Source organism: Hypanus sabinus, chromosome 6, assembly GCF_030144855.1.
Source record: "Hypanus sabinus isolate sHypSab1 chromosome 6, sHypSab1.hap1, whole genome shotgun sequence".
Lineage (NCBI taxonomy): Eukaryota > Metazoa > Chordata > Chondrichthyes > Myliobatiformes > Dasyatidae > Hypanus > Hypanus sabinus.
Window position 1 is genome coordinate 55,579,537 of NC_082711.1, and position 25,449 is coordinate 55,604,985.

At 38.8% G+C, this 25,449-nt stretch overlaps 1 protein-coding gene across 1 annotated transcript in view; it reads right to left on the minus strand.

Annotated features, from left to right (window-relative positions):
* Positions 1–505: 505 nt before the first annotated feature.
* LOC132395152 (alpha-N-acetylneuraminide alpha-2,8-sialyltransferase-like) overlaps positions 506–25,449 on the minus strand; it is a 75,079-nt gene continuing 50,135 nt past the window's right edge. Inside the window, exon 6 of the mRNA XM_059971451.1 lies at positions 506–1,301. Coding sequence (XP_059827434.1) covers positions 830–1,301 — 472 coding nt within the window. The 3' untranslated portion in view covers positions 506–829. The remainder of the gene's footprint in view (positions 1,302–25,449) is intronic.

Sequence of the window (25,449 nt, forward strand, 5' to 3'; positions counted from 1 at the left end):
ACTGTCACCTCTTTGCTTTATTTCTCTTTCACTGTATTTTCTTCTCTTTTCTGTCCGTCTTGGTTTTGCTCATCACATCCACACACCAATCTGGCTCTCTTCCCCTTTCCCATCACCACTTTTCCACCGTTAGTTCCTTACCCTGCTATCCCTTCATCCCCATCTCCTTTCCAACCCTTTACACCCACTCTTTTCTTCTACACACATCACTCTCTGCCTCTTAACATCTGTCATTCCCATTCCCTTAACTTCATCCCTCTATCGCCACAGCCAACATTCTCTTTCACCAGCTACTTCTGTAGCCTCTGATAAAGAGACTATGTTGCTTCCTACAATTCTGGTCCTTGGTGGTGCAGTTCATATACTGTAGTTGCTGATTTTCCTCCACTGAGAAAACTGAAAACTTTTAGTGTCAACGTTGGAGGATGGAGAATGGGTCAATTCAGGAGACTAAAGTGGGGCTGGACTGAGCCTGATATTGGAGAGAACGCTCCGGTGATTGGTTTTGATGCCAGGAATGGGTGGGTAAGAACCAGCACTAACATTCGAGTGGACAGGAAGTCGGTCATCCAAGGAAGCATAGTGTGCTCATTGTGGCCACTACTCAGGTTTGGTCACTAGGTGTCATCAAACAAGAGATCAAAGATTTTTGGATTTTAAGGGTATCATAACATTTTGGATTACTGCAAAGAAATGATGATTGATTACCAAGCATTGAATAATTGAGTTGTGTTTATTTTTTCTGTCTACATCACTCACCATTAGGGAAGATTTACCAATATACATGTCAGTTATAACCCCTTTCAAAAATTAAATCCCAAAAAGTGACTTACACAGAAGATTTCCCACATTGACCAGCTTGCACTTTCACAACCCCTTTCATGTGAAGCAGTAGTAGTTTGTAAAATTCATTAGAAAATGAGTGAACTTTCTTTGGCATCATATTATCATAGTAATGATGGAACAACTGGTTTCCATCTACATCTTTGGAGAAGGGCCAGAACCCATACACCCAGACTTCTTCACACATTTCCAATGCTGCACTTAATACTATGAGACCAGTAGAAAGGCACATTTCGCTTATACCTTGATCTTTCCAGAACTGAGTAAGCGATTTCAGGTATGTTGGACTTAAAAATATTGCCTGTTGTTTTGCTCCAAAGTCTTGCAGTGTGAAGGACACTTTAAATGAGATCGAAGAATCAGATGGATAAGAAAATGCAGGCAGCAGAATCAATGCGTTTTCATAGATGGATATGTGGTCCATAAATGGCTTTCGCCTTGAATCCAGATGTTGAAATCTGTAAAATAAACAGTATTGTTTATAGGAATACTATCAGTCTGTCAAAGTAACTTTAATCGCCAACACAACCTAAGGGAATTGTGGAGGCAGTCTGGGGCTAAATAGATTGGGTGATCTTGATACTGGCCATGAAACAGGTGTTGATAATACCATCCACAGCTTCAGAATGTAATTGCAACTGGGCAATAATAATTCTGGAATCTGTTAGCTTGCATGACTTCTTGTTACTGGAAGAGTGAATCTGGGGATCTGGAATAATGAATCCAGGATGTTAACTGGGATCCCTACATCAGCCAAATTTAAATTTATATATTAAATTAGTTAATTAGCAAACATGCGAAGTTAACATTGACATTCAAAAATCAGATAAAACTGAAGATGATGGAAGCCTGGAACTAAAACAGAAAGCATTGTAAATATTCACCAAACAAGCCAGCAGGTATGGAGAGAGATTTTTTCTTCAATCTTTTAGTTCTGATAAAGGATGTTTGCCCTGAAATGGTAATATTGTTTCTTCCTCCACAGCTGTGACTTGACCTGTTGAGAATTTCATGCATTAAGCACTTTGCTTTTTGATCAGTGTCAGCAGACATGTTATTAATAAAAATATTTGGTTTACTAGTGCCCATTAAAGAAAGATATCTACCATCATCACCCAGAATGATCTCACATCCACAGCAATGTGACCCATTCCCATCTGCTCTATCTCCTCTTTGAAGTAGTCCTCTGCTGTTTAGAATATCAAAGTGTGACCTCTTTACAGCCCCAGCAGACACAAAATTACATTATCAAAGCAAACACATACTTTGTTAGAATGTGTGAAACTATTATTCTATCAGCAGCAGCAAAATTGCTTCCTTACCAAAATTGGAAACATCATTAAATCCTTTACAAATTTGCCTGCATTGTTCAATTTTCCCTATCTCAATGTCACTTCATAATTTTATGTTTCCATGATTCCAATATTCAAGACATCACCAAACTTGGATACATTCCATAATCAGTTGTAACTACAATATCTGTGGCCCCAACATAGGTCTCTGCAGGATACCAAAGTCAACTTGAGTATTTCTTCATTTCCTTATCCTCTGTCTCCTGATGTTCAGTGAATTAATTTCCTAGTTGAGTGAATCATGAGCTCTCAATTTCAACTTTAGCTGATGACCTTTTAAGAATTTCATTGAGTGCCCTCTGGAAGACTATAGATATTGCCCTGCCAATTACTCTAGCCACACCTCATCAGACATGAATGATTCTTTCCTTATTTAAGATTTCATTTGAAAACTATCATCATGGGCAGTCACTTTGTTTTTAATTTGTCCTCCTAGCTAATTTGAATTAACTGATATAAAACACTTTGATTTTCCTTGTGCACATTTTTCAATCTAAAGGAATGATTCCTAATTTAAGACAATAATAATAATTAGAGAAGAAGCTACAATTTCAGAATCAGAATCTGGTATCATATAACTGTCATATTTTGTGAAATTTGTTACTTGGTGGCAGCAGAACATTGCAACGCATATCAATAAAAAAAAGATTACAATAAGTATACACAGAGAAGAACATTAAATAAGTGATACTAAAAGACAGGAAAGAATATTGAGGTAGTGTTCTTGGGTTCATTTTCCATTCAGAAATCTGATAGCAGAGGGGAAGATACTGTCCCTGAAACATTGCATGTGTGTCTTCACATCAAGGAGATTCATGTACCTCCTCCTTGATGGTAGCAATGAGAAGAGGGTATGTCCTGTGTGATGAGGGGGCTGGGGGTATTTGTTTTCTTAACGATTTCCTTTCAAACATAGAACAGCACAGAAAAAGAACAGGTCCTTTGGACCACTGTGTCATGAGCTGACCATGGTCTAAATCACTTCATTTTTGCCTATTCATGTGCTTCTCTCAATGCCTCTTAAGCATTGTTTTATTAATAGGAATAGAATATCTCTGACACCAGAATTTGTCACTGCACGAATGGTATTTACTTCTTAATGCTTAGTTTGCTCTGCTAGTGCTGGCTGGATCGCAAAGTTCAAAGTAAATTGCTAATCAAAGTACAAATACAGTATGTTACCATATTCAACTCTGAGATTCATTTTCTTACAGGCATTGTCAATAAATCCATAATGGAATAATAACCATAATAGGATCAGTGAAGGATGGCAGCAACCTGGGCATTCAACCAGTATGTAAAAAGTAACAAAACTCTGCAAGTACAAAAAGAAATTGATAATAATCATAAATAAATAAACAAAAATACCAAGAAGAGGTGAAGAGTCATTGAAAGTGAGTCCATTGGTGTGGGAATATTTCAGTGATGGGGCAAGTGAAGTTGAGTGAAGTTATCTCCTTTGGTTCAAGAGCCTGATGATTGAGAGATATTAACTATTCCTGAACTTCATTGTGTCAGTCCTGAGGCTTCTGTACATTCTTCCTGATGGCAGTAGTTAGACAAGAGCATAACCTGTATGATGGGGGTCCCTGATGATGGATGTTGCTTTCCTGCAACAACATTTCGTGTAGATTTGCTCAGTGGTGAGCAGTGTAGGATTTTCCATTCAAGGGCATTGCTGTTTCATACCAGACTGCGATGCGGTGAGTCATTATCCACCACACATCTATAGAAGTTTGTCAAAGTTTTAGATGTCATGCCAAATCTTTGCAAACTCCTAAGGAAGTAGAGGTGCTGAGCCCAGGACTGATCCTCTGAAATGTTAACATCAAGGAATTTAAATTTGCTGATGACTCTTTCCATCTCTGATGCTTTGATGAGGACTTACTTACGGACTTTCTGGTTTCCTCCTCCTAAAGTCAATTATCAGCTCCTGGTCTTGCTGACATTGATTAAGAGGTTGTTATTGAGTCACCACTCAGCCAGATTTTCAATCTCTCTCCTATATGCTCATTTATCACCACCTTTGATTCAGCCTGGACAACAGCGGTGTCATTAGCAAACGTCAATATGTCATTAGAGCTGTGCTTGGCCACACAGTCATAAGTGTAAAGAAAGTCGGTCAGCGGGCTAAGCAAATAGCAATCTCCACCTTTGCCGATGGAGATTATGGAGGAGATATTGTTGCCAATTCAAACTGACAGGGGTCTGATAGTGAGTAAACCAAGGATCCAACCATACAAGGGGGTATTGAGGCCAACGTCTTGAAGCTTATTGATTAGTTTTGAAGGATAGTGGTGTTGAATGGCGAGCTGTACTTGATAACTGACATCCTGATGTTTGCACTTCTGTTGTTCAGGTGTTCTCAGGTTGAATGAAGTACACATGAGGTGACATCTGCTGTGTACCAGTTGTGGCGGCAGGCAAACTAGAGTGCATCCAAGATACTTCTCAGGCAGGAATTGATATGCTTCATCACCAACCTCAAAACTCATCATCACTATGGATGTAAATGCCAGCAGACAATAGTAATTAAGGCAGGGCTCCAAGCTTTTCTTAGGCACCAGTATAAGTGAAGCCTGCTTGAAGCAAGTGGGTACTCAAGACTGCTGAAGAGAGAGGTTGAAGAACTTAGTGAACACTCTGATAGTTCCTCTGTTTTTACAGTCATAGCAAGCACAGGCATTGCGCTCTTTTGGAAGTGAATCCCTGCTGTCACTTGTGTGACTTGATTTTACTTTAGAAGGGTTGAGAGCATTCAAGCCCTACCACAACTGTATAGTATCTATCGTTGATTAAAGTTTAGTCCAGAAATGTCACTTCACCCATGCAGTAGCTTTCTGAAGATTGTACCTGGACCTCTTGTAACTTCATTGGTCACGAAACTTTAATGTATCTGATCTGGTGCTCTGCAGATTGTGAATCTCATAGTTCATCCAGGGCTTCTAGTTGGGGATGACCCTGAAAGTTTCTGTGAGGACACACTCATCTACAGCTGTTTCAATAATGTCCCTGACAACTATGGTGCATTCACTCAGATCCAAAAATGAGTCCTTAATCACAGCCCAGTCCACCGACTCAAAGCAATCCTATAGCTGTTCCTCTGTGTCTCACGACCATCACTTGTTGTCCTCATCTCTGGAGCTCTCTGCTTGAAATTTAGGGATGCTGTTCTCTTTCCCTACTGTAAATATTGGAATAAAGTAACTATTCATTACTTTTTCAGATGACCCACATTGGTTCATGTAACCCTCTTCTGAATAATGTACTCTTAATGACATTTATTGACATTTTCTATAAGCTTCCCTTTCAAAAGTACTATTAGTTGTTCAATCAAGTTATGCTATTAAATGCATTTTCAAAGATTCATGGGATCACACAACACAAAGATAGACCCCTTGCTCAATTCATCCATGCCAACCAAGATATCTGTCTAAGCTAGTCCAATTTGCCAGCATTTGGCCCATGTTCCCCTTCTGTCCACAAAAACTGTCAAAACATACATGTTTAATGTTTTAAATGTACCTACTTCCATCATCTTATCTGGTAGTTTATTTCATATAACAGCAATGCTGTGTTCAGATGGTTCTATTTATTATCAGTAAATGTATCCAGTAAACAACCTGAAATTCTTACTTTTTGCAGACAGCCATACAAACAGAACACAAAAAGAATAAATGAGAGAAAAATGTTCAAACCCCAAAGCCCCCTCTCCCTCCTCCCTGCACAAGCAACAGCCCCCACTCAGTTCAGTACAGTCAGTGCCCACCACCCACCAAGCAATAGCAAAGCCCCCCATGATCTGCAATCAACAGAAAACAATTATTTACCACACACTTTCTCTCATAAACAAGGGAAAGAGAGATGTCACCCATTTCAGAACAAAAGGGGAGACCAACAAACAATTGCTGTAATGATGTTCCAGCCTTCCTCGTCACTTTTTATTTGGATATTCTCTGACTCAAGAATTAGCAGCAAACTGTCCCCACCATTGAGAGAAAGTGGAAGTGATTGCGTGAGAAGAGCCCTCTATCCACATCATCCGCTGCCACGAAATCTTGACATTCCTTCTCCCATGATGCTTCAATGTGAGAGACATGCCTCTCATGTACATTGTAAATCTTCCCCTTCTTCCCTTAGACCTACGTCCTCCAGTTTTCAGTTCCCTTTTCCTGGGAAAAGACTGTGACTCTCTACCTTATCTATGCCACTTATAATTCTACAATCCTTGAGAAAGCGCTCCTCAGCCTTCTTTACTCTTTGGAAAACTGTCCCCGTTTTCCCAATTCGTTACAAGTCAAGCCCTCCAGTCCAGGCAATATCCTTGTTAATTTTCTTCTTCAATCCCTCTTCCTTTAATCACACCTGTCTTATAGTGTGGAAACCATAATTACACATATTACTACAAGCACAATCTAACCAAAGATTTGTACAGCTGTATTTCTTCCAGAAGTTAGTTTCAAATTTTGTACTTTAAAAAAACTGCTTTAGTCACTCATCTCATTGGATAATCTTGTTTGTTTTTACCCTTGAGCTTTTACCTTCTAAGGGCATTAACCGATTCCACAAATATCATGATCTTGAAAGTTGGGCACTCCTTTCAGTTACTCTCAGAAAAAAAATGATTTTAATAATTGTTCTGGGTTACACCCCATTGATTAAATCTCATTACAAAGCCCCCTGCATTTGGGTTCACCCTCTATACTAATGACACCTTCCCATCCATCAATCCCCAAACTCCCAGCTTGACACAAGTCTGAAACACCTGCATCTTCTCACCACTGTCCCAAACCAATCCCAACAACATCCATCTGTCAGTATGCTCATAACTCTCTGAGTTCTGACCTCAGTACCCAACATAGTAGTTTCCTGTAAAATTTCCTCACAATATTCCATGATTTGATAACTTGCCTTGTATGGCAAATGTCAATTTGTAGGGATGGCCAATTACACCTTTGCTTCCAAGATGCTGCTTAACCCATTGAGTTCCTCCAGTAGTTTGTCTGGAAGTTCTGGACATACAGTAGTTTCAAAGCAAAGTTTTATACAACTGTAACAGGGGTTTTCACCTTTTATATTCAATGTCCCAACTAATGAAAACAAGTATTCCCTGTCTTTTTTTATCACATCCCACCCCACCTACTTGCAGGGAGGTATGGTCTAAACCAAGATTACTGTCTATACCAATGCTCCTATAGGGGCATTTACTGAATATTTTCCTCTTGTATTTGACCTCTGAATCTTCAACTTGCCTGAATTAAACTCCATTTGCCATTTTTCTGCCTATTTTTCCAACTGATCTGTATCCCACAATATGCTTGACTACCTTCTTCACTATCCACAATTTTCACAAATTGCTGATCTCCTGGGATTTCCACACACTACAGTGTTCAGATTTGAAAGAGAATAGTGTGAAAAACAAAAAAAAAACTTTGAGTGAGTGGCAGCTCTGTAGGCGAAAATGCCTTGTTAATGAGAGAAGTCAGAGGAAAATGGCCTGACTGGTTCAAACTGTTAAATAACCACGTGTTTTAACAATACATAGAACATAGAAATTTACAGCACATTACAGGCCCTTCATCCCACATTGTTGTGCCAACCATTCAACCTTCTCTAGAGACTGCCTAGAATTTTCCTAGCACATAGCCTTCTATTTTTCTAAGCTTTATGTACCTACCTAAGAGGCTCTTAAAAGACCCTATTGTATCCACTCCCACCACCGCTGCTGGCAGTGCATTACATGCACTCACCACTCTCTGTTTGAAAAACTTACCCCTGACATCCCCTCGCTACTTATTTCCAAGCACCTTAAAACTATGCCCCCCTGTGTGAGTAATTTTAGCCCTGGGAAAAAGCCTCTGGCTATCTACACGAACAAAGTCCCTGATCATTTTATACACCTCTATCAGGTCACCCCTCATCCTCAGTTGCTCCATGGAAAAAAGGCTGAGTTCACTCTCCCTTCTCTCATAAAGTACACCCTCCAATCCAGGTAACATGCTTGCAAATCTCCTCTGCACTCTCTGAAGTATTCACCTCCTTCCTGTAGTGAGGTGACCAGAACTGAACGCAGTACTCCAAATGGGGTGTAACTACACTGGTTCAATGAAATAATGGCCACGCATCATACAGATGTCCTTGAAGATTTATTTGTATCTCTCTCTCTCTCTTTTTCTTCCACAGACACCGTGAAAACTGTAAGAAAATAAAAGATATAAAAGGTTTGAAGCATACATCTCTCTGTCTTTTAAAGTCTCTCAAGCTGGTGTCTGCTAATAACAGGCCCAAAACACATTCGCAGAACAGAAGTATGCTGAAGTAGAATAAAATCACCGAAAATGTATCATACTGTCCACGTAAAGGCACATCAACAACATTATACGAAATATTCTTTGTAGAACAAATGAAAACAATTACCGTGTACGCCTCTTGGACCACATGCAGAATGTGGTTATTTTAGCTATATGTCTTTCTCTGCATCCATGTTGGTTCTGACGCATAATGCCACGGTTATGCTCTTATTAACCTCTGGTCATGTGACCTGTTACACTCTACATTAAATAAAACCTTACATAAAGAGCACAAAACTCTTAATCAAACAATATTTTAAGGTGATATGTTTTAAACAATTTTTTTATCAATGTTCCCTTTTTAACATCTTATTTATTACATTTAAAACCCTTTTTATGGCTGTATGAGCTCAAATAATCATGAATTTATGACAGAAACATAAAATAAACATGCCAATGAAAAATGTCTCTGAGACAGTTACACTCCCACCAAATTACTACGATTTATGATAACCTTCATACAGATATTTGAATAAATCTGGTATTTTCCAGAACCAAATACTTGGTATTTGTAACAAACTCTGAGATCAAGACAGAAATTTTAAACTCTCCACACATGTAGGTGTTTAGAAATTAGTTCCATTGGAACATATTTTAGTGGTTTTTTACGAGTATAACTGATTTATGAATAGGATGTTCAAGAATGGATGGATTAATGAATCGTTGACCCTTTTTTCCTAGCCTTTTATTTCCTAATTGTATTGTGGCTCTCTGCACCAGTCCATCTTCATCTTCACAACCATCAGACACTCTTCCAAGTCTCCATTCACTGCGAGGAATTCTTTCCTCTTTTACAATGACAATATCTTCAATCTTCACATTTTGTCTTGTGCTGTCTTAGGGTGATGTTTGCTAGATATTCGTTCTTCCATCTACTCCAGAATTGCTCTGTCAGATATTGCACTCAGCGCCTCCTTTTCATAGCATATTGATCTTCTGATATTAATTTTCCTGGTGGAGGCAGCAGGACAGAGGTTTTCATGGTAAGTAAATGGTTTGGGGTAAGTGGCTCTAGGCCTTTGGGATCTTTGTTGCTGTCAGTGGTGAGTGGGTGGCTGTTTATAATTGACATGGCCTCACAGAAAAAGTTTCTCAAAGAAGCATCACCTAATATTCCAGTGCTGTGTGAGAGGACCCAGCTTAGGATGCCCCTAACTGTCCTGATCTGCTGTTCCCAGACACCTCCCAAGTGACTAGCATCAGGTACATTCATGGTGAAGTCACATTGTTTTTCGGCCAAGTAAGCAGTCAGTCTGTCTTTGTCCACTTCCTTTAAGGCTTTTGTCAGTTCATTTTTCGCCCCAACAAAGTCTGTCCCTTGATCCAATCTGATTTGTCTTACAGTTATAAAACACCGTAAAGCATTTATGAAGGCATCAGTTATTAGAGCTTCCAACATTTCTATGTGAATTGCCCTCGAGGATAGACAGGTGAAGATAAGACCGTATCTCTTGTACCCATTATGACCTTGCTTAGTGTGAAATGGTCCAAAACAATCCATCCCACAGTATGAGAATTTTGGTGAGGGATCAACACGGTTAGCAGGAAGATCCGCCACCTTTTGCATTTCTGTTGGACTGCAAGCTATCCTGCACATAACACATTGTTTAATGTATTTCACCACAAATTTGCTGTCACCAACAAACCAGTAACCATTTTCTCTCAGTTGATTAAGGGTTTGTCCTCTACCTTAGTGCTGAGTTCTTCCATGACAGTAATCTAGGATCATTGACCACACCATCTCTTGGTAGAATTACTGGATGCTTCAAGTCGAGAGATAAGGAAGCCTTCTTTAGTCACCCTCCCACCATGAGAACACCACCTTGCAATATTGGGTCAAGTTGGAACAATGGATGGCTGTGTGGCAGTTTGTCATGACTCAGTATTCATATTTCCTCTTTGAAAGCATCCCTTCGTGCCAATGTTACAAGCACAAGACTGGCCTTTCCTCTGTCTTTGACATTTATGGGTTTTGCTGTTTTGGCTCTTTCTGCTAGTTGCTGGATCCGGGCAACCACATTCAATGCTATATGCCATTTTAAGAACTGTTTAAGTCTCTCCAAGAAATTGTCCTCTTTTACCACCTTTGGTTGTAGTACCTATGCCATTTTGACTTTGATGTGACAATCTCTCTTTCCCACAGAAACCTGCATCCCGTAAGCCAATTTTAACCATTTGGCTCTGCCACCTTGAGGCCTCTGGAAGCGTGATTTGCCAGATTTTGATCAGTGTCAATATAGTACCACTGTGCTGGATCCATTACCTCGCTGATTCTTTGGACTCAATTTGCAACAAAAACATGAAACCCCCGGGCTTCATTGTTAATATAGCCCAAAACTAACTAGGAATCTGTCCAAAAATACTCTTGGTCAATTTTGAGCTCCAGCTCCTCCTTTAGCATACTGCTGACCACTGAGGAGACCACTGTAGCCATTAACTCCAGCCTTAATATGGTTACAACTCTTGTGGGTGCAACCCTTGCCTTACCTATGACTAAGGAGCAATGCACTTTGTCTTCACTCAGTTCTCTGATATATGAGCACTGACCGTACCCATGGCTACTTGCATCTGAAAAGTGATGCAATTTAATTCTCTGGACCTTCCCTTGGTTTTCAGGAGCAAAGAATCTTGGAACCTCGAGCTTTTGCAGATTCTTTAGACCGTTCAGCCAGTTGTCCCATCATGGCATTAATTCTCCAGACAGTGGTTCGTCCCATCCAAAGCCCTTCTGGCACATTTTGTGTCATACTTCCTTTCCTAGTAGGAGGAAGGGAACTAGGAAGCCTAGCTTCCTAGAGATGACAGTCGAGAGGATTCCACACCGTGTTGTTGGTTTCTCATCTAGGGAGACTTTAAAAGAGAAGGTGTCACTGAACATACTCCACTTTACTCCCAACATGGTCTGGACTGGGAGTTTATCATGATTGAGATCCACATCCTGAGCTCCACTAGCTCGTTCACTTCCAGAATTGACTCCAATTCTTCTCTGTTGTTGGAGGTGAACTTGTGGAGGTGTAATCTCCCTTTCGCACACACACTTTGCACTTCTCTCACCAGTTTGATGGCTGTATCCACAGATTCTACACTGATGAGGCCATCATCAATATAGAATTTTTTTCTGATGAAGTTGGCTACTGCTGGATACTCTTTTTCATCTTGGCTTCCAAGATACTTCATTCCATAATTTGTGCAGCCAGTAGAGGATGCTGCTCCAAAAAGATGGAACTTCATGCAATATTCTTTTGGCTCTGAATTTATATTGCCATTTTCCCACCACTTGAACCTTAAGTAATCTCTGTCTTCTTGGCTTACATGGAACCTTTTTTTCTGCATCACAGATGACTGCAATTGGGTGTTTGTGGAATCTGCAGAGCACTCCTGTCTGCCCACTTCTGAGATCAGGTTCAGCTAGTAAGTGATCATTCAGAGCCATGCCATCATACTTAGCAGAGCAGTCAAACACAACCCTAATTTTTTTTGGCTTTCTAGGGTGATAGACTCCTTGGGGAGAAATATACCACACATTTCCTGCTTTGGCTTGATCTTCAGCTCTCTCAACATTCCCATCCTTGAAAACACCTTCCATAATTTTTTTGTCTCAACATTAGGTAAGCCCTCAAAGATCACATGGATCATTTTGTAGTAGACCTGGTGCAGGCAGGATTCTGTACAGTAGGCAAAGAAAGTGAGATCTTCCCTGTGCTGTGCCAAGTGTCCACTATCATAAATTTGCCTCATCAGGCTTTATCTGGCAAAACCCAGATGATGTATCGAGCTTGCTAAACCACTTGGCAGCTAGAAACCAAGACATTGATTTTTGCCTCTGTTGGCAATTTAAAATGCTCTCTCTTGGTGACTTTATTTACTTCTCTTGATCATATCCACAATGGTCCATTTTTCTTTTGTACGAAGACCAGTCAGCTCATCCAATCTATTGGTTCTTCAAATTTCTGTATGATATTTATCTGTTCCATGCATGCTAATTCTTGTTTAACTTTGTCTCAAAGTGGAAACAGAACTTCCCTGTATGCATGGACAACAGGAACCACTGTCTCATTTATATGAATTCTATGTACACCAGGTAAGCATCCAAGCCCCTCAAAGACATCTGAGTACTCCTCCATGAACATTGTGTGGTCATCTTTGGTCTGTGACGTCACTGTTAAAATTCTTTTCAGCAGGTCGAGATTTTCATATGCACATTGGCTCAAGTCTCTAGCCATGACTTTAGCTGCTGCCCCTTGTGCTTGAAGGTCACTATACACACCCCTTTTACTGGAATGTTCTCTCCAGTATAGCCTGTCACATATAACTTAACTAGGTAAATCTTGCACTTTATTGTGAGACGCTTGTAATGATCCATAGATGAGAGATTCACCTGGGTCTGGTACCAAGCTTGAATGGAATTGCTGCCTTATTCACAGTCGCTGGAATGGCCTATTCTGTTTCACCAGCACCAGCAGTCTATAGAGAACTGACAAAGAATCCCTTCATTTCCTCATCAACCATGTTCAATTTTCTCTTGGTAGCCCCAGTTTTGAAGCAATTTGCAAAATGTTTCTTCTTCCGACAATTATTGCAGGATTTTCCATAAGCAGGACATGTCTTTGGAAAGCAAACACGAGGAAATCTGCAGATGCTGGATATTCAAACAACAACACACACAAAATGCTGGTGGAACACAGCAGGCCTGGCAGCATCTATAGGGAAAAGCGCTGCCGACGTTTGGGGCCGAGACCCTTCATCAGGACTAACCGAAAGGAAAGATAGTAAGAGGTTTGAAAGTAGTGGGGGGAGTGGGAAATGCAAAATGATAGAAGACCGGAGGGGGTGGGATGAAGCTAAGAGCTGGAAAGGTGATTGGCGAAAGTGATACATAGCTGGACAAGGGAAAGGATCATGGGACGGGAGGCCTCGGGAGAAAGAAAGTGGGGGGGAGCACCAGAGGGAGTTGGAGAACAGGCAAACAACGAAATATGTCGGGGATGGTTAAGAAGGGGAGGAGGGGCATTAACGGAAGTTAGAGAAGTCAACGTTCATGCCATCAGGTTGGAGGCTACCCAGCCGGTATATAAGGTGTTGTTCCTCCAACCTGAGTTTGGATTCATTTTGACAATAGAGAAGGTTATGGATAGACATATCAGAATGGGAATGGGACATGGAATTAAAATATCTGGCCAGTGGGAGATCCTGCTTTTTCTGGCAGACTGAGCGTAGGTGTTCAGCGAAACGGTCTGCCAGTCTGTGTCGGGTCTCACCAATATATAAAAGGCCACACCGGGAGCACCGGACACAGTATACCACACCAGCCGACTCACAGGTGAAGTGTCGCCTCACTTGGAAGGACTGTCTGGGGCCCTGAATGATGGTGAGGGTGGAAGTGTAAGGGCAGGTGTAGCACTTGTTCCGTTTACAAGGATAAGTGCCAGGAGGGAGATTGGTGGGAAGGGATTGTGGGGGACGGGTGGACAAGGGAGTCGCGTAGGAAGTGATCCCTGCGAAAAGCAGAAGGGGGGGGAGGGAAAAATATGTTTGGTAGTGGGATCCCGTTGGAGGTGGCAGAAGTTATGGAGAATTATACGTTGGACCTGGAGGCTGGTGGGGTGGTAGGTAAGGACAAGGGGAACCCTATCCCGAGTGGGGTGACGGGTGGATGGGGTGAGGGCAGATGTGCGGAAAATGGGAGAGATGCGTTTGAGAGCAGAAGTGATGATGGATGAAGGGATGCCCCTTTGTTTAAAGAAGGAAGACATCTCCTTCAACCTGTAATGAAAAGCTTCATCCTGAGAGCAGATGCGGCGGAGACGGAGGAATTGTGAGAAGGGGATAGCCTTTTTGCAAGAGACTAGGTGGGAAGCGGAATTGTCCAGGTAGCTGTGAGAGTCAGTAGGCTTATAGTAGATATCAGTAGATAGGCCATCTCCAGAAATGGAGACAGAAAGATCAAGAAAGGGGAGGGAGGTGTCGGATATGGACCAGGTAAATTTGAGGGCAGGGTGAAAGTTGGAGGCAAGGTTAATGAAGTCGACGAGCTCAGCACGCGTGCAAGAGGCAGCGCCAATGCAGTCGTCGATGTAGCGAAGGAAAAGAGGGGGATGGATACCGGTTTAGACTGGGAACATGGACTGTTCCACAAAGCCAACAAAAAGGCAGGCATAACTGGGACCCATACGGGTGCCCATGGCTACACCCTTGGTTTGGCGGAAGTGGGAGGAGCCAAAGGAGAAATTATTGAGAGTAAGAACTAATTCCGCTAGACGGAGGAGAGTGGTGGTACAGGGGAATTGGTTAGGTCTGGAATCCAAAAAAAAGCGAAGAGCTTCTCGGTGGGGGATGGAGGTATATAGGGACTGGATGTCCATGATGAAAATAAGACGGTGTGGGCCAGGGAACTTAAAATCATTGAAAAAATTCAAAGCATGAGAAGTATCACGAACATTAGTGGGAAGAAATTGAACAAGGGGGGATAAGAGTGCCAAGGTATGCAGAAATGAGTTCAGTGGGGCAGGAGCAAGTTGAGACAATAGGTCTACCTGGACAGGCAGGTTTGTGGATCTTGGGCAGGAGGGAGAAATGGGAAGTGCGGGATGTGGGAACTATGAGGTTGGTGGCAGTGGATGGGAGATCCCCAGAGTTGATAAGGTTCTTTTTTTTTAAACTTTTTTTATTGCATTTTTAAATGGTTACAAAGTATGAAAAAACAATGTATATAACCCATACCCCCTCCCCTTAACCCCTCCCCCCTAACTGCCCTATAGAAAAAAAAAAGAAAGAAAGAAAGAAAGAATGCCTGGTTGTTGGAAGATCTCCACATGCTCCATGTTCTTGATGGTATAGGGGACAATTGCCTGGTGCTCCTTAGTGGGGTCATAATCAAGGGGTAAATCCAGCTCTGTATCACTTTCGCCAATCACCTTTCTAGCTCTTAGCTTCATCCCACCCCCTCCGGTCTTCTCCTGTCATTTCGCATTTCTCCCTCCCCCCACTACTTTCAAATCTCTTTCTTTTTTTTAATTGTTTTTTAATTGAATTTTCAAATAGGTTACAGAAAGAAAAAAATTATCAACCCTTCCCCCCCCAACCCCTCCCCCTAACATATCCCTATAGAAAAAAAGAAGAAAAAAGAAAGAAAGAAAGAAAGAGAGAAAGAAAGAAAGAAAGAAAGAAAGAAAGAAAGAAAGAAAGAAAGAAAGAAAGAAAGAAAGAAAGAAAGAAAGAAAGAAAGAAAGAAAGAAAGAAAGAAAGAAAGAAAGAAAGAAAGAAAGAAAGAAAGAAAGAAAGATGAATGAATGCCTGGATATCAGAAGATCCCCACATGCTCCATGGAGTTGAGAATAGCTTTAATATGTATATTTATTTATTTCCTCAGATAACCAATAATTTTATCTTCGGAGCACCTATATATTTAATCCTATCTTTTGTAAATAAGGGCACCAAATTTTCAGAAATATTTCATATTTATCCCTTAAATTATAAGTAATTTTTTCAAGTGGAATGCAGCTAAAAATTTCATTCTTTCAATGATCTATACTTAAGTATGAATCCGATTTCCAAGTAACTGCAATAGCCTTTTTGGCTACTGCCAATGCAATTTTTATGAATTCTTCCTGATATTTATTCAATTTGGATTTTGATTTTATCCCTTCAATATCACCTAGTAAAAATAATATTGGATTATGTGGAAGTTGTATTCCAATAATTTGTTCCAGTAAAACTCTTAAATTTGTCCAAAAAGGTTGAATTTTAGAACAAGACCAAGTAGAATGTAAAAAAGTACCAATTTCTTGATTACATCGAAAACATTCATCAGATAAATTTGAGTTTAATCTATTTATTTTTTGCGGTGTAATATATATTTGATGTAAAAAGTTAAATTGTACTAATATTAGTTGAACATTTATTGTATTTGTCATACTGTCAAGACATAATCTCGACCAACTTGTTTCATCAATTTTAATATTCAAATCAGTTTTCCATTTTTGTCTTGACTTACGAATTCCTTGTTTAATTGCCTGATTTGATTCAAATTATACATACCAGAAATCATTTTTTTAATTTTTCCTTTATGAATTAAAGTTTCTATTCCATTAGGTTTCGGCAATAACATTGTTTGACCCAGTTTATCTCTTAAATAAGCCCTTAATTGGAAATAACAGAAAACAGTGCTATTTGATATTTTATATTTATTCTTTAATTGGTCAAATGACATCAATATACCTCATTCAAAACAGTCTCCTATATATCTAATCCCTTTGTGAAACCAGTTATATAAAAGTTAATTATCCATTATAAAAGGGATAAGTTTATTTTGAATTAAAGGTCTCTTTGTTAATAAAGACTTCTTTATCTCATCATCAACATTTATCTTATTCAATACATCGATCAAATGTTTTAGTATAGGAGATTCTTTATTTTCCTGTATCCATTTAGATTCCCATTTATATATAAAATCTTCTGGTATATTTTCTCCTATTTTGTCTAATTCTATTCTAATCCATGCCGGTTTATCTTCATCAAAAAAGATGCAATAAATCTAAGTTGATTTGCTTTGTAATAATTCTTAAAATTTGGTAATTGTAACTCTCCTAGGTCAAATTTCCATGTCAATTTTTCCAATGATATTCTTGACATCTTACCTTTCCAAAGGAATTTCCTCACATATTTATTTAATTCTTGAAAAAATTTCTGCAGTAATTATATTGGTAATGTTTGGAATAAGTATTGTAATCTAGGGAATATATTCATTTTTACATTATTGACTCTACCTATTAATGTTATTGGTAACATCATCCATTTATCAAGATCCTCTTGAATTTTTTTCAATAACGGCAAATAATTTAATTTATATATTTTTTTTATATTATTATCAATCATAAATACTTTATACCATTTATCGGCCATCTAAATTGAGTTATTAATCAACACTGACTATAATCTCCTTTAGTAAGGGGTAGAATTTCACTTTTATCCCAATTTATTTTGTACCCTGATATTTTCCAATAATCTTCCAATCGAGAAGATAATTTATGCAACAAATGTAATGGGTTGGTTAGATAAATCAGAAAATCATCAGCAAATAAGTTAATCTTATATTCCTCCTGATTAACTCTGAAACCCATAATATCTGAGTTAGTTCTAATTAATTCAGCTAATGGTTCTATCGCCAACACAAATAAAGCAGGTGATAATGGGCAACCTTGTCTAGTTGACCTTGTTAACTAAAATGATGTTGAAATTTGGCCATTTGTCACCACTTTAGCTTTGGGGTTAGTATTTATGGTTTTAATCCATTTTATAAAAGATACTCCTAATCCATATTTTTCCAATACCTTAAAGAAAAAAATCCCATTCCAATCTATCAATTGCTTTTTCTGCATCCAAAGCAACTGCCACACTCATTTCTTCCCTCTTTTGTGCCAAATGAATTACGCTAAGTAACCGAGTTACATTATCTGCTGATTGTCTATTTTTATTAAATCCTGTTTGGTCCATGTGTATTAATTTTGGTAAGTATTTAGATAATCTATTAGATAAAATCTTTGCTATTATTTTATAGTCTGTGTTCAATAGGTCTATATGATGTTGGCTTTATAAGATCTCTGTTTTTTTTTGGCAATACTATTAAAATAGCTGTCGAAAAAGATTCTGGAAGTTTATGCATTCTTTCTGCTTGGTTTATTAACTCCATAAAAGGAGGAATTAATAAATCTTTAAACTTTTTGTAAAATTCAGGTGGAAAACCATCTTCTCCTGGAGATTTATTACTCTGAGGTGATCCTAGAGCTTCTTTGACCTCTTTTAATGTAAAAGGCACATCTAATCCCTTCTGTTCTTCCAAATTCAATATTGGGAGAGTTGTTTGTAATAAAAACCTTTCTATCTCAAAAATATCATTTTGTGATTCTAATTGATACAATTCAGAATAAAAAATTTTTAAAGTTTCATTGATTTCTAAAGGTTTATAAGTAATTTTATTTACACTTGTTCTAATTGCACAGTGTTTTGGAAGCCTGGTCTGTTTTTAACTGCCAAGCAAGAATCTTGTGTGATGTTTCACCAAGTTCATAATATGTCTGTTTAGTTCTCATGATTGCTTTTTCTGTTCGATATGTCTGAAGTGTATAATATTGTAGCTTCTTATTAACAAGTTGTCTTTGTTTTTCTGCTGTCTTATATCTTTGAGATTCTTTTTCTAATTTTGTAATCTCTTTTTCCAATTGATCTATTTCTACCATATATTCCTTCTTAATTTTAAAAGTATAACTTATTATCTGGCTTCTCAAATATGCCTTCATCGTATCCCATAATATAAATTTATCATCAACTGAATGTAAGTTTGTATCTAAAAGAAACTGGATCTGGATCTGTTTTTTCATAAAATCACAAAAATCTTGACGCTTTAATAATATTGAATTATATCTCCATCTGTAAATCGATTCCTCCTTATCCATCATTATCATTGTCATTATCAAGGGGGAATGATCTGACAATATTCTTGCTTTATATTCCAAATTTTTCACTCTGTCTTGAATATTCACTGATAGTAAGAAAAAATCTATCCTTGAATTATTTTTATGTCTATTTGAATGAAATGAATAATTTCTTTCTCTTGGATTAAGTCTTCTCCATATATCAATCAAATTTAAATCTTTCATCAGTGATAAAGTTAATTTTGCTACATTTGGTTTTGTAACAACCTTTGTTGACCTATCGAAAACTGGGTCTAGACAAAAGTTAAAGTCTCCACATATTAATATTTTATCATGTACGTCAGCCAAATTCAAAAAAGCCTCTTGTATAAAATTTACATCGTTTTCATTTGGTGCATAAATATTCATAAGAGTCCATAGTTCTGAAAAGATTTGACAATGTATAATTACATATCTTCCCACAGAATCAATTAATACATTTTGTATTTTAATTGGTAAAGTTTTATTGACCAAAATTGCAACTCCCCTCTCTTTTGAATTAAATGAAGCTGCTATAACATTTCCGACCCAATCTCTCTTTAATTTCTGATGTTCTATCTCTGTTAATTGTGTTTCTTGTATAAAAGCTATATCTACTTTCATTTTCTTAATGTATGTTAAAATTCTTTTTCTTTTCACCTGTCCATTAAGCCCATTAACATTAAAACTTTTAAAATTCAGTAAATTAGTCATTATTTTTAACGGGGTTACTCCAGTCTATAATAATACATAATATCTCAACTCTCTTAGTACCTTGGGGAATTATTTTAAAATTCTCCATGTTGCTAGGTGTCTGTCCTCCCATCATCCAGGCAAAGAAAGAAAGATAAAAGAAAAATAGATTATAAAGAAAAAAAACACAAAAAAAACCCCTGCTAATATTGCGAATGAAAAAAAACACAACATTATCCCCCTCCATTGTGTGGGTCATGGCAAATGCCATGATTACACACGTGAATCCCGTAGCAATCGATCCGAAGTTCCCCCAGCTCCCCCGTAACATGAAAAAAGTATATATAAGATAAGAAAAAATAATATCACTACTCTCGATTAATATTTCTCAAATTTTTACCTTTCTCCCCCTGTATCATATAATTATAAGTATATTTAAATATTCTTCTGTCCTTAATGTCCATCAACTTACTTCAATGTCCCCGTCTTCATCTTTAATCTGTTTCACTTTTAAATCTTTACTGTGTCTAGTGAATACTTGGGAGTTCTTGTGCAAACTCCTCTGCATCCTGATGATCAGTAAAAAATCTTCTTTTTCTGTCATCCAAAAAAATTATCAGTGTTGCCGGGTGGCGCAATATAAATTTATAACCCTCTTCCCATAAAACTTTTTTCACTGGGTTAATTTCCTTCTTTCTCTTCAAAAGGTCATAACTTATATCAGGATAGAAAAGAACTGCTTTCCCTTCTATCATCAATGGCTCATTTCCCTTTCTGGCACATTGGGCAACCGCCTTCAGGATCTTTTCTTTATCTTGATATCTTAAGCATTTTATCAAGATTGGTCATGGGTTTTGATTAGGTTGGGGTTTTGATCTTAAGGCTCTGTGGACCATTTCAATTTCACTCAACTGGGTTCCTTCTTCCATTTCCAAATTTCCCGGGATCCATTTTTGAAAAAATTTTATTGGATCCTCTCCCTCTATCCATTCTTCAAGACCAACAATTTTAGTATTATGTCGTCTACTAAAATTTTCAAGCATGTCTATTTTTTTCAACAGTCGTTTTCTTTCTGATGTCCAGGCAAGAATATTATCTTTCATTTTATTCACTCTCTCAATAGTGTCTCCCATTATTTCTTCCAGCTTTTTAACTTTCTTGTCCATTTTCTCCTGCTTTTTCACCATTTTATCAAACATAGCCTTCATATTTTTAATATCTTCTTTTATTATTTTTAATGTTTTTAATTCTTTTAATTCATGCATTATTTGTGCAAAGCTTCTCTTATGTCTCCAGAATATCTTCCACCTCCAATCTCTTCCTGTTGTTCTTCTTTTACCTCCTCATCTTCATCTGTATGTTCCAGAGAATCCGAATCCACCTCGGGTTCATTTTCATTTCCACTTCCAATCGTAGCTGGGATTTGTAGTTCAAATTGCTCATGTATGTGCATGCCCTTTCCTGCGCGCACGCACAGTTCCTGTTGTTCCTTCTTGGAGACTGTTGATGTTGTGGCCGATTCCTGTTCTATATCGCCAGAGGTAAGATGCACTTGAGTCTGAGGCTTCTTCATGGCGGCCGGCCCAGCTTGTACTGTCTACAATGTAGGAGTTTTCTTCTTTGTCTGTTTAGGAGGCATATCTAAGGAAAATCCTGAGTAATTTAGACATAGTTTTTAGAAAATACTAACTTTTTTCACTTAAACATTAATTTATTAGTTTTTTTATGGGAGAGCTGGATTTTCACGTCTTGATCCTACGTCATCATGTGACGTCCCATCTCAAATATCTTACTATCTTTCCTTTCGGTTAGTCCTGATGAAGGGTCTCAGCCCAAAACGTCGACAGCGCTTCTCCCTATAGATGCTGCCTGGCCTGCTGTGTTCCACCAGCATTTTGTGTGTTGTGTGTGTTGCATGTCTTTGGAATGTGACTACCTCCACATTTGCTGCATTTGCAGTTTGAGCCTTCCTCTTTGCTTTGTGATTGCTTTGGGAAATGCCTTGTGGACTTCTCCTCAGTTTTCACAACATGTACTGCTGTGTCTGCCCTGTGCAGCTTCATAACTTGTGCTCATGTGGTCTCTGCTGACCTACACATATTCACAGATGTTTCCGGTGGTAGAACTTTTTCATGCAGCAGTCTTTCTCTGAGACTATTATCTGGAATTCCACAAACCATTCTGTCTCTAACTAGTGAGTTTCTCAAATTTCCAAACTCACAGGACTCCCTCAGTATGTGTAGCTCAGCTAAGGATTGGTCAAAGCTAACACATTGTTTCTGGTTACAGAGGGGAAAAGACCTGATATCTCTCAAACATGATGCTTTTAATTGGGACAAAACCCTCTTCAAATTTTGACATGGGATTATCCAACGTAAAAGACGTCTCATCAATTTGAAAGCTGTTATAGATGTCCAAAGCAACTGCACCAAATAAAAGCAGAAAAACAGACACTTTCAATACTTCATCGGTCCCTCCTGCTCTGCTAGCAGCTAAATATATATTGAATAGCTGTTTGAAATGTTTCCAGTTATCAGATATATTGGTGGAATACTGCATAAGGACTTAGCTTATCCATGAAGAGAACCCTTGGCTTCTCATCTGAATCTCTCTTGGTGAATTTGGTGGCTGCTAAACTTTGGGAACAACATGCTCTTTCACCTTGTCGGGCAGCTTCTCTCCATTGTAACTAGCATCCAACCTTACTTGCTTCTAGCACTTTTTATACTCATGCACAGTATTTATTTACTCTCCAAATTTAGACCTCACGCCATCTTCTGCTAATGTCTTCTGCCTCATGCCAACGTAAGCATGTTACGTTTGTTTTTAATAAAGACAAGCTTGGTGTGGGTTTAAATTAGAACACTTTATGACTGAACTGCTGCTCAACAGTGACCACAGGCAACCTCTGACCATCGTATCTTCCGATTCTGGGAGAACCGTCCGCATTGCCCACTAGGAATTGAAGTTCTAAATTATACACGTGCATGACCTCTCCTACCCCATTCAAATTAAGCCATATTGACTATCCACAATAAATCCATGCTTTTCCAGATGTGTGTAAATTCTATGCCTAATGTTCTGCAATATTTTTCTACTACCGACTGATTTAAGGCTCATTGGTCAAAATTTTTCTTCATTTGCCCCTATTGTCCTTTTTAAATAAAGGTACAATATCAACTACTCTCCAGTGTTCTGGGACCTCACCAGCACCAGCACTCTTTTGCCATTCTCACAAACCTGGGGTAGATCCCATCCACTTACCCATTCGGTCTTTATTCTATTCATTCTAATTGATCTCTGTGATAGAAAGTTCTGCACTCTCACCAATTATGGGTAAAGAAGTTTCTTCTAAATTCTTGATTTGCATTACTGATGTCCACTATTCATATTCTTTGACTATGTTCTTCTCCACAACTGGAAATGTTTTCTCTGCATTCACTCCATCAAATTCTTTCAATATTTTCAACTGTTTATCTGGTTCGCTATCACAGATGAAGAAAAAAATCTTCTCTCAGAAAGTCATAATTCTTTGGAATTCTCTGTCCCAAGGAGCTGTGGAGACTGAATTGTACAGATTTTGAGGAGTTGCGTGTTACAAAGAACAGACAAGAAGTGGAGTTGAGGCGAAGATTCCAACAGCCATTATTTTATCGTATGATAGACTAATGTACCAAATCGTCTCATTCTGTTATTTCTTGCATTCTTATATTTTGGTTTCTTTATGTTGTTAACGCTCGGGGTGGTAGTGGGGACAAGCTCCACTACCTATTAAATGCTCCCAATGGAGTGCACTTCAAACAGCCTCTGACAGCTAAGTCCAGCTCCTGGCCATCAAGTGTGACTTAGATACGAAGGCTGGATGAACGTGTCTTTATTTCTCAGTCTCACTTTCATGCTCCCTCACATGACTTGTTGTTCTGTCCCAGAATGATGACATCATCGCTGTATTTGACAAGTGTCAAACGACATTAACTGGCCTTACTATTTCAATACATGACATCCCTCCTTTCCTGAGAAATGAACTTCAATGTTTTAGAATACATTCAACTCACCATTTTAACTATTTCAATTCAACACCTATTGCCTGATATGCATGGCTATAACTAACACATTTTCTGTTTCAATTGTAACTGTAAACTCATTTTTTAACTTACAAACAGTTTTCATTGTTTCAATGAAACCTAAAGCTCTACTTCAATACACAGTCATTAAACTTCACAGGTTGTTCTCTAACCTTTTGAGGTCTCTCTACTGGTTTCTCTTTGCTTTCAATGTCTGGTAATGGCTTTTGTTCACTGTGAACCTGAGCTTGTCTATAACTATCCATCATATTGTCCTCCTGACCCGGTACCTTATTGTCAAATATTTGAATTTCCTTCTGTTTGTCAGAAGTTTCTCTTGTGTTGGCTGTGTTCCTTGCACAGGGCACTCAAGATGGAGGTTCAACTGCCACTTGATTTCCTGTTTTCCTCACCCTGTGTAGTTTTCTGTTGAAAGGTGTGGTGAATTTGTCCACTTTCTCCTGACGGATAAGCACAGTGTCCCCAACTTTTACAGTCAACTCAGGTAACATCCCCCTCATTATGTGGTTGTAGTGAATTTTGGCAGGACTTTTTCCTGTAGAGGCATGTTCCACACGTCTGTGTGCAGTGACATACATCCTCGGCTTACGTTTCCAGTCAAATCCTTCTGCTTGAGCAATGCTTATCCTTTTCATCAGTGATACATTTTGGAGCTCCACTTCACCATTTTGCCTGAGCCCACTTTGGTGTTTTTTTTTCAAGTATTTTATTCCATTACACTCACAATATTCCTTGAACTATTCAGATCTGAATTGAGATCCAATATCTGATTTGACAGATACAGGCAGTGCACGTCTACTGAAAACGTTCTCCAGATTAACTCTCTCTGCAGTTGTAGAGGCCAAAAATTCATATTAGTTAATTCAGCTGTAGTAATCAACAAGTTCTAGAATGGAATGGTTTGTTGGTAATGGTCCAAGCAAATCAAAAGCTACCTCCCACCAAAGACCATCCAGTAACAGTGTCAGTTTTAGTGGTTTTGGAGGGTTGGGTCTTGATACAGTTTGACAACTGTAACAAATTTTGCAGTATTTTTCAGCTGCTTTATCCGAACTTCAGTTCTGAGATATAGTTTTGTACCAACTATTCCCAAGTGTCCTTCATGAGCTAGGACAAGTGCCTGGATGTGCAAGGCTTTAGGTAACACAATCTGTGCCCTCTGAGGTAAGATTACCTCAGAGCTTGGTGAGAGCGTGGAATGGGCTGCCAGCAGTGGTGGAGGCAGAAACGATAGGGTCTTTTAAGAGACTCCTGGATAGGTACATGGACTTTAGGAAAAATAGAGGGCTATGAGAAAGCCTACGTAGTTCTAGGGTAAGGAATTGTTTGGCACAGCTTTGTGGGCCGAAGGGCCTGTATTGTGCTGTAGGTTTTCTATGATCCACTACACACAGCTTATTTGCTGTGGGTGTATGTGCCACACAGTTCTCAAAGTGACTATTCATGATGGCTTTACACACCTCCTGCAGCTCTGGATCTGTTGTTGACATTCTCTCTATCTCTCGTGTTGTCAGGGCTGTAGGCAGAGCCCTCACAGCTGTGAACCTGACATATCCCTCTGAATCGTGCTTGTGTCTCTCTCTTTGAGCAATCCCTTCCAGTAGCCTCAAGAGTGGGTCTGCAATGTTATGTTTTCCTGGCATGTGTGTGACTCTGTAGACATATGGTTGCATCTCAA